Source organism: Metopolophium dirhodum, chromosome 1 (genome assembly GCF_019925205.1).
Source record: "Metopolophium dirhodum isolate CAU chromosome 1, ASM1992520v1, whole genome shotgun sequence".
Lineage (NCBI taxonomy): Eukaryota > Metazoa > Arthropoda > Insecta > Hemiptera > Aphididae > Metopolophium > Metopolophium dirhodum.
The window spans coordinates 136,853,085-136,866,275 of record NC_083560.1 but is presented as its reverse complement, the minus strand read 5'-3'; the positions used below and the strand labels follow the sequence as shown (position 1 = coordinate 136,866,275).

Here is a 13,191-nt window from a genome sequence, read left to right as displayed (position 1 = left end):
TAAATAAGAGAAACCGTTCGTCCATCTGAAGTCTAACCTCCGAAAAACATGAAAACGGTTCCAAACTCAAACATAATGTTAGACCCATGGTTACCCGTAGTGATGTGCCACTAGGAATATTCCCCAGCCTCTCGAGAAATATCCTTAAAAAAAAAAAAAAAAATTGAGTGGGAATAGAATGACAGTCTATACTACTGTATTACTCTGTACTAGAGTAACAGTATTAATTAGTATGTTTTGTTCACATTAATTGGCTAAACTGCTTTGTTGACCAACATAATATTGATAAGCAATATATTAGATTATAATTGATTATAGAATAATTTACATAGTTTTATACTTTTAATTTCTGTTACCATAGTACTGTAAGTTAATTTTTTGTTTCACACTTCACAAACTTCTTAACATTTGTGTTACAATTTGTTGTGTTTAAATCTAGTGTATATTGTGTTAGTACCTATATAAAGTTCGTTATTTGTTTGTTGCTTATCAAATTTTTTGTTGAAATTGTTGGTCATATTACCTAGAAAAAACTGTAAAAGGCAAAAAGATATTTGAATGCTGTTATTGCAAATTTCAATATTCTTGTAAAAATGCCACTAAAATGACCATGCATTTAATACTAATAATATTATAATTATAAAAGTATTAATTAAGGGTACTGTTTTGCTATTATTTTAAAGTGATTTAAACAAAGAGACTGAAGTCTAGTTATATTTTTATTTTATTTGTTACATTTATTAGTAAAAAGTTATTTAGTAGTTATGTTTATTTTTAAAACCTAATTAAATACAAAGTAGTAATTTGGATACTTTATTAATTGTTTTCTAATTTTGATCATAAGTTCATAATATTGTTATTTTAAAAGTATTAATTAAGATTTAAGAGTACTGTTTCTTTTTATTTTTATTAATAATGAATTTTAATGAATTTTTATTGTTTCTTAACAGTGATACTAACTGCTGTAAATTAGATGTAATAATATTAACTGAAACCTGGCATAATGTAGAATACTGTAATTTTAAGATTCCTGGACATAGACTGTCTTTCTCGAGTATTAAAAGAAACCAAAATGATGGTATAATTGTATTTACCAGAACACAATTATGTATAGAATCAGTTGAATACAAACATACTGTGGCTAATCTTATGAAACTAAATTTTGTAATAAATAATACTCCATTTACCATTTTATGTGTATACAGGTCCCCCTCAAGTGACATCAATGAATTTTTGCCCATCTTAGATAACATTCTAAAAGACGAAATAAATAATAAAGGCTATCAAATTATAATTGGTGATATGAATATAAACATTGTGGGTCCGAATTTCACTAATAACGAATATCTTGATAAGATATCACAATATGGATACGAATCATTTATTAATGTGTTTACTAGAACACCGCTAGGTAGCAAACATTCTTGTTTAGACCATATTTTTGTCAAAAGTAATAATAACATTAACGTTAACGGTAAAATTGAGGCTGGTGTGATTCAAACTAGTATTACGGACCACTTCTCAACAGTTATAGGTATTCAAATACATAACCAGAATCAACAAAAAAGTAATAACGTATATAAGACAATAAATTACTGCGATCTGAATGAAATATTAAAAAAATACAATTGGAATAAAGTGTATATTAATAACAATGTTAATGAATGCTACAATGTTTTTATTAATATGGTTGATAGTGCTATAAGTATGACCTCAATAACTAAAACAGCCAATTCAAAAAACAAATGTCTAAAAGAATGGATGACACCTGGCTTGCTTTGCTCTCTACGTAATAAACAAAAACTATCCTTAAAAGTTCATAAACACCCAAGTAATCACAAATTACGTGCACACTACATACTTTATAAAAATAAATTTTCAATAATTTTAAGATTAGCTAAAAACAATCATTACATAAATAAATTCAAAGAGGTTTCATATAGCCCAAAATTAACATTTAAACTGATTAATGATGTAGCTAATACAAATTGCAAAATTAAAAATTATGAGGAAATACATTCAATATTTTTTGGTAATGAAAATATCAATTCATCTTTAAACCCAATTAGGGTTTCCAATATTTTTAATAAGTATTTTACAACCATTGGGAGTAACCTTGGAGGCTTGATAAATAAATCGAATTTTCATTATGATGAACCAAATACAACTGAATCTTTTGATACAATTTTTAATGAAAAAGTCAGTGTCGACGAAGTTTTATTAATTATCAACAATTTAAAAGATAAGACAGCAGCTGGACATGATGGCATATCAGTTAAAACACTAAAACTCATAGCAAAAAATATCTCAGTACCATTAACCCATATTTATAACTTAAGCATATCGGAAGGTACATTTCCAGATATATTTAAACTAGCCATTATAAAACCATTATATAAAAGTGGTGATCGAACAAGTATTAGTAACTATAGACCTATCTCAATGATCAGTAATTTCGCCAAAATACTTGAAAAGGTAATAAAAAGTAGGTTAATACAATTTTTAGAAAAAAACAATATTCTGTCTAAAAACCAGTTCGGTTTCAGACCTAAATTAGGTACTGAAAATGCGTTATATAATGCGACATCATTTATATATAATGCACTTGATAACAGTAAAAAAGCAACAGGAATTTTTCTGGACCTGGCTAAAGCTTTTGACACGGTGGATCATGCTGAACTTATCAATTTACTTCCTAATTTTGGTATAAAAAAATCAAGTTTTAAATGGTTCAAGAGTTATCTAGACAAAAGAAAACAAAAAGTAAAAATCAATGGCATTTTAGGGGATGAAATGTTAATTACTTGTGGAGTACCTCAAGGGAGTGTTTTGGGTCCTACTTTGTTTATATTATATATAAATAGTATATGTGATCTTGATATCAATGGACAAGTCGTAACGTATGCAGATGATACTTGTTTACTTTTTTCTGGTGATACTTGGGATAACGTTCGAACAAAAGCTACACTCAGTTTCAAAAAAGTATTAGGTTACTTGAATCAAAGAAAACTTACAATTAATTATAAGAAAACAAATTTTATTAATTTCTTTATTCATAAGGATGAAAATAATTTTGATCATTTAAAAATACACAATTGTGGAAATGAACCTTGTGGTGAGTTAATTTGTCAAAGTATTTTCAGAGTGTCGTGCACTAGATATCTAGGATTAATAATCGATAATAACTTGAGATGGAATCTACACGTGAGTAATATTGTGTCACGACTACGAACAGTGTCTTTCAAATTTTATAAATTAAGGAATTTTTTACCAGTTCATACTTTAAGAATAATTTATCTTGCCTTATATCAAGCAATATTACAATACGGCCTGTTGGTCTGGGGAGGTACAGCCAAAAACGCACTACAGCCACTAATAATACAACAAAGATTAATAATTAGGATCTGTCTGAGTAAGATAAGCCTAGAAAGATCAACAATAGAAAACTTTAAACTATTCAATGTTCTATCACTAGAAAAACTTTACAAAAAAATAGCTATATTTTTCATAGTTAAAAACTATTATCAATGGGTGGACGTCGTTAACATTAATGAAAAAAGAGGAAATAGAGCATACAATGCTAAGATACCTTATACTAAAAAATCTTTTGGGCAAAAATTTGTTAATTATCTTAGTCCCACATATTTCAACTCACTGCCAATTAATATTAAAATAAGTATATACGATAACTCCAGGAATCTTAAAAAGTCGAATCTCAAAAAATTAATTTTCAACTGGTTAGAAACTCATTTAGACTAGTGTTTACTGTTAATGTATATTAAAATTCATGTATTTGTTTATTTATTTATATTTTTATCAATTATTGTATTAATTACTAGATTTTGTAACTCTCTACCATCACCACAAGCTTGCTTACAGGTGGTAGATAGATTCATCTTATTATTATATTATTGTAAATTTGCTCTTTTTGAGCTATGTATAATTTATTATAATAAATGAATTTAAAAAAAAAAAAAAAAAAAATAATGATACTGAAGTACCTAATGTAATATATAAATATATATTGTTCATTACATGTATAAGTAAAAGTTATTCAGTATTTCAGTATGTTTATTTTTATTTTTTAACCTAAAATAAAAGTTGGATAGTTAATTTTGTGATCATTGTACACATTTTAATTAAAAAATGAAATTATGGTTACTTAGTAACATTTTTTTAAATAATAAAAATCCAAACTAAAATAATATCAGTAAAGAACTGTAATTTGGATCATTTACAGCCATAAGTTTAATTTAAAACTGAAAATTATGATCAATATTTAAAAACTTATTATATTCCCAGGAATTTGCCCATCACTAGTTACCCGTATTATGAAAACGGTTACCGGAACATAGGCGGGATACGCTACGCGGGGTCGGCTTGTTTACCATTCTCTATTTCAACCATGTTTGGTACCAAACTGATAACAAAAGCCATGATAATAATAGAAAATGTTGATATCTTAATCTTTGTTTTTTTTTTTACAAAATCGTATTGTCATATTGTATGATAAAATTTTTTTTTTCTTAATCATGTAAAAACACAACATTTAACATGTATGAAATACGAATCATTTGGGGGGAGGAGGGTCCGGACTCCTTAGACCCCCCCCCCCCCCCGTTATATAAAATATATCTGTTCCGGTTGAAAACAGTGAAGATATAAATTGTTCCGCTTCCACCAGTTCCACCGTTGTTAAGGTTTGTCAAACTATCAAAATGTTTAATAAATTATTATTATTATATTATGAACTATATTAAACTATATTTTTAAATTTTTTTTAGGAAAATATATCTGTTCAGGTTAAAAACAGTGAAGATATAAATTGTTCTGCTTCCACCAGTTCCACCGTTGTTAAGGTTTGTCAAACTATCAAAATGTTTAAAGGTGGGTAGGCCAGAGCATTTAGCTGTAATGTAACTGTAATGCTCAAGTGTGTACGGTGTTACTGTAACATTCGTACGTGCTCGGCTCGCGACGCCGTCGATCCACCAGAGTGTCGGTATTTTGACGAACATCAAAGGAATGTTACATTACGACGCGACGCTAGTGTGTACGGTAAACTAGTTGCTCGCATCGAATCGCCCTGATCGCTGATCCTCATATCAGTACTTTTACTTGACTCAATTAAATTTTACCAATAAGTGTTTTATTTAAATCAATTAATTTGAAATGAATTGGACTAACGAAAAAGTGTTAGATCTCATTGAATGCTACAAAAATAAACCGGTACTATGGTTCCCAAAGGACCCAAAGTATTACAACAAATTTGCGAAATCCGATGCGTGGGATGATTTGGCCAAAGAAATGAAAATTACACCAGATGAATGTAGGAAAAAAATAACCAGCCTTAATGCATCATTTCGACGAGAAAAAATGAAGATGAAAAATAGTCAGAGAACTGGCACAGGTAATTATAAAACAATTTTTATAAATATTAAAATAATCAGGGATTGAATTTGAAAAAATATTTCGTTTTCGTTATTTAGAATCAAAACGTTATAACATTTTGTGTTAATCGTTGCTTAAAATTAAAATGTTTTGAAACTTTGATGTTAATAACAATTAACACGTTATCAAACTTTATTGTTTAACAGTATTTAAAATTAAAAATGTACTTTTATATGGGCTTATTCACACACGGCAATGAGACGCACGTTTGGTCGCGTTCGAACGCGCATGTTTAATTTTGAACGTTCCTCAACTAGTATTAAAAATACTTTCCCAATGTATTTTCCATTAATTTTAGTTTTTAATAACACACGGGCGATTCGGACGCCGCAATCGCACGTGTTCATTCATAATTTGTGACATTGACTTTGTAGTAGTTACCTCCGTGCAAATTATTTACATTTATAATTCAACAATATATAATTAATTTAAAATACAATTAACATGAAAAGTTCGATAAATTTGACAACTCTTCTGGGTAGCTACATAGAGTTGCAATTTATAATATATTTTTATTATATTTTTATACAAGGAACAGACGAAGTTTATGAGAGCACATGGTTCGCATTCAAACATTTTGCCTTTATTATGGATAAGGACAATCCACGACCTACATTAGATACTGTAAGTAAAAACTATAAATGTATGAATGTATTATGTTTATTAAATGTATAATCAATATGTATAATAATTATAAATAAAAATTAATAAAACACACTATATGTAGGTACTAGTAAAAAAATAAAATAAAATTATGCGTAGTCACTTTGCCACGAAACCGCCCCTTCATTTACAAAATAATTTGCAATTTCGTTTCGAAGTTCTTTTACATCCAACGCCGATCTACGAGGCATATTCCGGATTGGTAATAAAGACGTCATGTTGTTGTTTTCTGATCTCCAATTTCCTTCAGTTATCTGTCCACCAACTTCTCTGTCAAATGTGCCACTCGGGGTATAAATGTTCACGGAATTCATACTTTTCCGTAAAAAGTTATGGAGGTGTGCTACAGCCATCACTATAACCTCTGCTTTTTCGGGTTCCAATAGGCTTACGTAAAACACGAAACACCGAAGATGAAATTCCGACAACACGGCGGGCCCTGCATAAGCGATAGTTGAAATTTCTTTTAACAGAACCTTTGGGATGTAAACCCGAAAACACTTTCATGACATGTTCATTCAGTGGAAATGCCTCATCACCAAGTACAAAATATGGCAGTGGTATTTCTCTTCCCGGTAATGGTATTGGGGCTGGTATATTCAACGAGTTATTTTCCATTTTTTTATATAACTCACAATTTTTGAAAACTCTGCCATCCGAAATTCTACCCTGACATCCGGCATTTACGTAAATGAAGTTATAGTTGGAATCAACGAGTGCAAATAATACAATGCTAAAATTTCCTTTGTAATTAAAATACTCACTTCCACTATTAAATGGAGCTTGTAGGACTACATGTTTTCCGTCCATTGCTCCTAAACAATGGGGAAAATTCCAACGATCTTCGTAACCTCCTGAAATAGCTAACCAGCCTTCAGATGTCGTAGGTATCTAAATTTTTAAATAATAATATATTATATTTGTATAAAAATTATCACAATTTAGAAGAAAATATTAATTATGGGTACTCGAATTTTATTTTTCAAATTTTTTATTGTTTAAATTTTATTTATTATCACTGCGTTTGAAGTTCAAATATTAGTTTATTTGTTGGGTAAAAATTCTTGAAAATTGAATAGAAGGCTCCTAATATATTGTTTCAAAGTAAGATGAAAAATATTAAAAATCAGCAGTCACAATTTTTTTTTTATAAGCATTTAAAGTTTGAATTTCGACAAAATTTATCAAAACCTCGAAATTTATTAATCATTGTAAATAAAAAATTATAAAATGTTCAGTATTTATAACTAATGGCTGAAAATTTAAAACAAAGATTTTCATAAATAGTTCATACTGTAACCAAAAAATCTAAAAAATATATAAATGCAGTTATTTTTACTGTTATTTTAAATTCAAATTTGGACAAAATTTCATATTAAAACCAAGAATAATGATTTTAGTTATTTTGTTGTAATTTAAAAATATTATTTGTTGGTATATGAAACTTTTAGAGTATATTGTTATATTTTATAAACACGCAATGACATTTTCAAATGTAATTTTTTTGGGGAAAATGAATTTAACCAACTGTATTAAATACTAATAAATACTATTATTCACAATAATATCATCAAACTTAGTAAGATATTATAGACTGACTGACCGTCTTCGCTCAGAATCGTTTTTCTTATAAAATTGTATTATATCATTAGATTGAAATTTAACACAATCCATTACAGTAACTCAATTGTAACCCACTGTACAGCTGAGTAGATATATATGTATAAAATCAATATTTATATTCAATTAATTTTTTTTGTATACTTAAGGTCGTCGAAGAACAAGTTGAAATTGAAAATCAGAATAAAGAACCCGAAGTCGATGTGTTACAATCCACTGAAAACCTAAATGATTCAGTGATTTTCAATACTCCATCATCTCATCCAAAAAAAAAAGAAAAAAACAGATGATGATATTATGCTTGACCAGGCATTTTCAATTTTAACTGCTGCGGCAAAACCGGTAGAAGAAACGGAATGTAGTGCGTATGGAAAATACATAGAAACTAAGCTACAAAGTTTTTCCCCACAAACAAGAAATGCTGTTCAACATGAGTTCGGTAACATCATTTTTAAAGCTTGCCAGGGGTTTTATGAATATAACTAACCTGCTAATAATATAAATCAAATCCATCCTCTTCATATGTCACTTTCTAACTACAATCCTAGCCCTATACCTTCTACTTATATTCCTAGTCCTTCGTCTTCTAACTACAATCCTAGCCCTATACCTTCTACTTACAATCCTAGTTCCTCGTCTTCTACATACAATCCTGACTCTATACCTCCTACTTACAGTCCTAGTCCTTCGTCTTCTACATACAATCCTAGCCCTCCGCCTCCTGCTTATAATACTAACACTTCCCCCACTCTTAATGCCTATGATCTTAATTAAAATTAAACAAAATTTTAAGCAGTTAGATTAAAATGTAATTGTTTTTTTTTTTATTATAATAAGTGTAAAATACATTTATTAACATTTGTTATTATTATTTTTTTTAAATTTATTAATATTATAATTAATAGTTAAAAAACAGAAAAAGGGACTTAAATCGTCAATATTATTATTTTTATATATTATTAAAATTACAATTGTTATTATATTTTTATAAGAAGGACGAATTATCAATATTATTATTATTATTAGGTATTTGTTTTAATATTTTATTATTAAACCATCATTATAATAATAACAATTACCTATTATTATTATTAATATTAAGCAAAAAAGGGACTTGAGTCATCAATATTATTGTTATTTGTTTTTATAAGTATTTGACATTTGTTATTTTATTTCTTTGTTATTATTTTACTATCATTATAATAATTATTATTATTAATAAGCAAAAAAAGGACTTGTATTATCATTTTTATTTGTATTATTAAACAGGAATAATTTATTTATATTTGATTTGTTTTTAAATTATGTTCGAAACTTTAAAAAGTGTATATAATTCAAAATGTTCATAGAACATGCATAGTTGTATATTTTCTTTTAAAGCTTCCACAATTGCTTGGCATACTTCGGGAACAATCTGTCCAATAACTTGTTTTGACATTTTAAACAGGTACTGCAAACTTTGATAGGAATCACCAGTTGCCAAAAATCGTAGCGTAACAGCTAATCTTTCTTTCACAGGAACGGCTTTTCGGAAATTCGTATCTTTTTTGGAGATTTTTTCACCGATCAAATTTATTAGATATTCAAAATCAATTGACGACATTCTAATGAAGTTTCTGTACTGTCCACTTATTTCCTGTTCCTGAAGACAATTTAATAAATATGATCCACTGCATATGTCCCTAGACTTCATTAAATTTGTTTGCCACCATCTTCTTTCACTTTTTTTTTATTTTTTCGTTTTTTTAAAATAGAATGAATTAAAATAAATGATGCGCTAGCGACTTGTAAATTTCTCACAGAAGACATTGTACACGATGTGAACTAACTCGAGAACAAACTGTGAATAACTGATGGATAGACCGGCGAACAACCAAATAGGTACACGGTAGCGCTCGACTCTATCGTACACACTGATCGTGTAACGTTGTAACATTGTAACATTGTAACATTCAGGTGAGCACGAACTCTGTTACATTACGGCTAAATGCTCCGGTGTGTACCCACCTTAATAAATTATTATTATTATATTATGAACTATATTAAACTATATTTTTAAATTTTTTTTAGGAAAATATATCTGTTCAGGTTAAAAACAGAGAAGATATAAATTGTTCTGCTTCCACCAGTTCCACCGTTGTTAAGGTTTGTCAAACTATTACAATTTTTAGTATCTAGAAATTATTAATGTTTTATGTAATATTATGTTTCTGTTGCATCTGTGTGCATAATATTTATCTATTTTTTTTTATTTATTTGTTATAATAAACAGGCTTGTGCCTAATAGTTAAATAGTACAAACGTATTAACAATATACATATAAAAATAACATCTAATAACAGTAACTACTAACAACTAATAAATAAAATAATACAGTAAACTCTCGTTATGCAAAATCTCAAGGGGGATAGAAAAAAGTTAGAGATATCGAGTATTATTAAAAAATTTAAAATAAATGAAATACGATATGTATATGAATAATAAATAATATGAATGCCTAAAATACATAGTTTGAATACTTAAAATACTGAAATAATTGAAATGACTGAATATATTATTTTTTTTTTAAATATCTGTCATTAAATTTTGCTTAATATTACTTGTTGTCTATTTCCACATGAAAAACTTCTGTCATCTAAATTAAGATGATCAGCTACAAAATTCCATTTATCATCAGAAATAGTAGTTGAAAACCGGCTTTTGTGAAGCAATTTATTCGAGATAACGAAAAACGATTCATTTTATATCGAGTTATCGAGAGCAAAATACTATTTAGGGTAATAGTAGTTTCAAGGGGAATTCAACGTAGTTTCAATCAGAAGCATTGTATACATTAGATATAAACTACCCTAGTCTGAACCATGGGAATTTTCTTGAACTACTAAAATTTACTGCTAGTCGTGATTCAATTTTAAACGAATACTTGAAATTAGCGATTGACCAAAGCAAAAAGCGTAAAACAAAACTGGATAGTCAGTCAAAAATATTCAAAGGAAGAGGAAACTTAGTAACTTTACTATCCAAAACTACAGTAAACAAGGTGATTGATGCAATACTTTTGTGTATGAGAAAAATTATTAGAACTGAATTGGCTGACAAGCAGTTTAGCATTCAAGTAAAATATAAACTTATAGTCTTTTCACTATACATGTTATACATTAATTTCTTATATTTTCAGGTTGACAGTACTCAAGACATTGGAGCGGAAGATCAAGCGCTTTTTCTTAGATATGTGGTAAATAGTGAAATTAAGGAACGGTTGTTTTCAGTTTTAAAGGTTAACGATTCTTCTGGAAAGGGTTATTTTGAAATTCTTAAAAAATGTTTTAATGATCATGGTATTGACTTTAAAAAAATAATTGGAGAATCATTTGATGGAGCAGCCAACATGCGTGGTGAATCTAATGGTCTCCGTGCGCACATACAAAAAGAAAATCCAAAAAGTGTATATGTTTGGTGTTATGCTCATACATTAAATTTATGTATTTGTGACACATGTTCAAATATAGCTGCTATAAATTTGTCTGGACTGCTTAATCGGCTGTCAACATTCTTTTCAGAATCATATAAACGTATGGATATATGGAAGAAAAAACAAGAACAGTATAGCACTTAGGTCATCTTAAGTTAAAGAAACTCCAAAAAATTGGTAATACTCGTTGGTGGTCTAGAGAAAAGGCTTTAAAATGGAAATTTAAAGGAGATGACAATTTATATGCTACAGTTATCAGTGCTCTGGATTATGTTGTGACCTGTGGTACATTTGATTCAAAAACCTCTTCAGAAGCCATATCTTTGAGGGATAAACTATGCGAATTCCAAATCATATTAACTGCTCACCTTTTTTTAAACATATTTTCCACAGTTGGTCTTACTTCAACATATTTACAATCATCCAACTTGAATTTACTGTCTGCCTGGGAAATGGTTGAAAAAACGATTAAACATATTTCTACAATAAATTTTGAAGATATTTTTAATGAAGCAGAACAGTTTTCAGAACAAATGAATAATAGTTTAGAGGATCTTAAACTGTCTGAAAATGTAATTGTTGAGTGTGAATTACCTCAACCTCGTATTAGATCAAAAAACGAATTGCCGATGAACTGTGTAGAGATGAAACTCCACTTAATGTGAAAGATAAATATCGTGTTGAAGTGTTTAGATGCATAATAGACCGATTGCAGAATGATTTCACAGAAAGATTTTCTCATAATAAAATATTAATTACAGATATGCAATATTTACTCCCCAAACATTTTGAGGATGTTAAAGAAGGCTTACCAGGTACTGCACTGAAAAAATTATCTGAACTTGCATCAATAGACCACTTAAAATTAGTTACTGAGCTTCGTCATTTCACAACTATTTACGATGATGTTGTTGGACCTTTGAACATGAAAACGAAACGTATATACAGTGAAGTTGAAAATGGTGAAAATATTCAAAATTATGACAATTTTTTGAAAATTGTCATTTTGTACACTCGATTATAATTTTTACTTAACACATATTATACAATTAAGAACTACAATGACAAAAAGTACAATAATGTATAAAGAACCAACCTAAATAGTAACTATTGTGATTTCTTTAATTTTTATTTTTATTAAATAATATTGTACAGCTGCGCACGTTTTGGTCGTCGTCTGACCGACCAAACACGCACACGCTATTTTATATATTTATCTTTTGTTTATTATATACATGTATTTGTGTACGCGGAACGACCTGTCGACGGTCGTCGACTATTAGACGTTAATCGTTAACATTCGTTATCGACAGGTAGTAGTCCCAACCAGTGTTGCCAGATTATGAAATTGTAGCGATCGTACAGTCTTATCAAAAAGTTCGTTTTTTCTCGTTCAAAACCGTACAACCAAGTTCGTTTTTCTGGTTCAAAACCGTACACAAAAATTTAACTTAGATCTCGCAAAATCGAAAATAGTTCTGATTTTAGAATTTAAATTAAGTCTTTTATTTTTTGGTAAAAAAACATATTTTATAATAATTATGTTTATTATAACATGATTATAAATCTATAAAACAAAATAAATTAATAGTATTATCTTCCTTGATAAAAAAAAAACATATTTTATAATCATCGAGGTATATAAACTATATTATATACCTCAATGTTTATAATAACTATGTTTTTATAACATGATTATAATTAATGTATAAAACAGAATAAATTAATAGTATTATCTTCCTTGATAAAAAAAAAAACAAATTTTATAATAACTATGTTTTTATAACATGATTATAAATGTATAAAACAAAACAAATTAATAGTATTATCTTCCTTGATAAAAAAAAAACAAATTTTATAATAACTATGTTTTTTATAACATGATTATAAATGTATAAAACAAAACAAATTAAAAGTATTATCTTCCTTGATAAAAAAAAACATATTTTATAATAACTATGTTTTTATAACATGATTATAAATGT

The 13,191-nt window shown here is 28.2% G+C and overlaps 2 protein-coding genes across 2 annotated transcripts; one reads left to right on the top strand and one right to left on the bottom strand.

Annotated features, from left to right (window-relative positions):
* Positions 1 to 6,444: 6,444 nt before the first annotated feature.
* LOC132932595 (uncharacterized) lies at positions 6,445 to 6,924 on the bottom strand. Its single transcript, XM_060998972.1, has one exon. The coding sequence runs from the start codon at positions 6,922 to 6,924 to the stop codon at positions 6,445 to 6,447; it is 480 nt and encodes a 159-aa protein (XP_060854955.1).
* Positions 6,925 to 9,721: 2,797 nt separating this feature from the next.
* LOC132932594 (zinc finger MYM-type protein 1-like) lies at positions 9,722 to 11,871 on the top strand. The gene is made up of 6 exons (XM_060998971.1): positions 9,722 to 9,733; positions 9,805 to 9,879; positions 10,544 to 10,849; positions 10,913 to 11,033; positions 11,100 to 11,337; positions 11,406 to 11,871. Exons 1-6 carry the CDS (start codon positions 9,722 to 9,724, stop codon positions 11,869 to 11,871), a joined length of 1,218 nt encoding a protein of 405 aa, XP_060854954.1.
* The last annotated feature ends 1,320 nt before the right edge of the window (positions 11,872 to 13,191 follow it).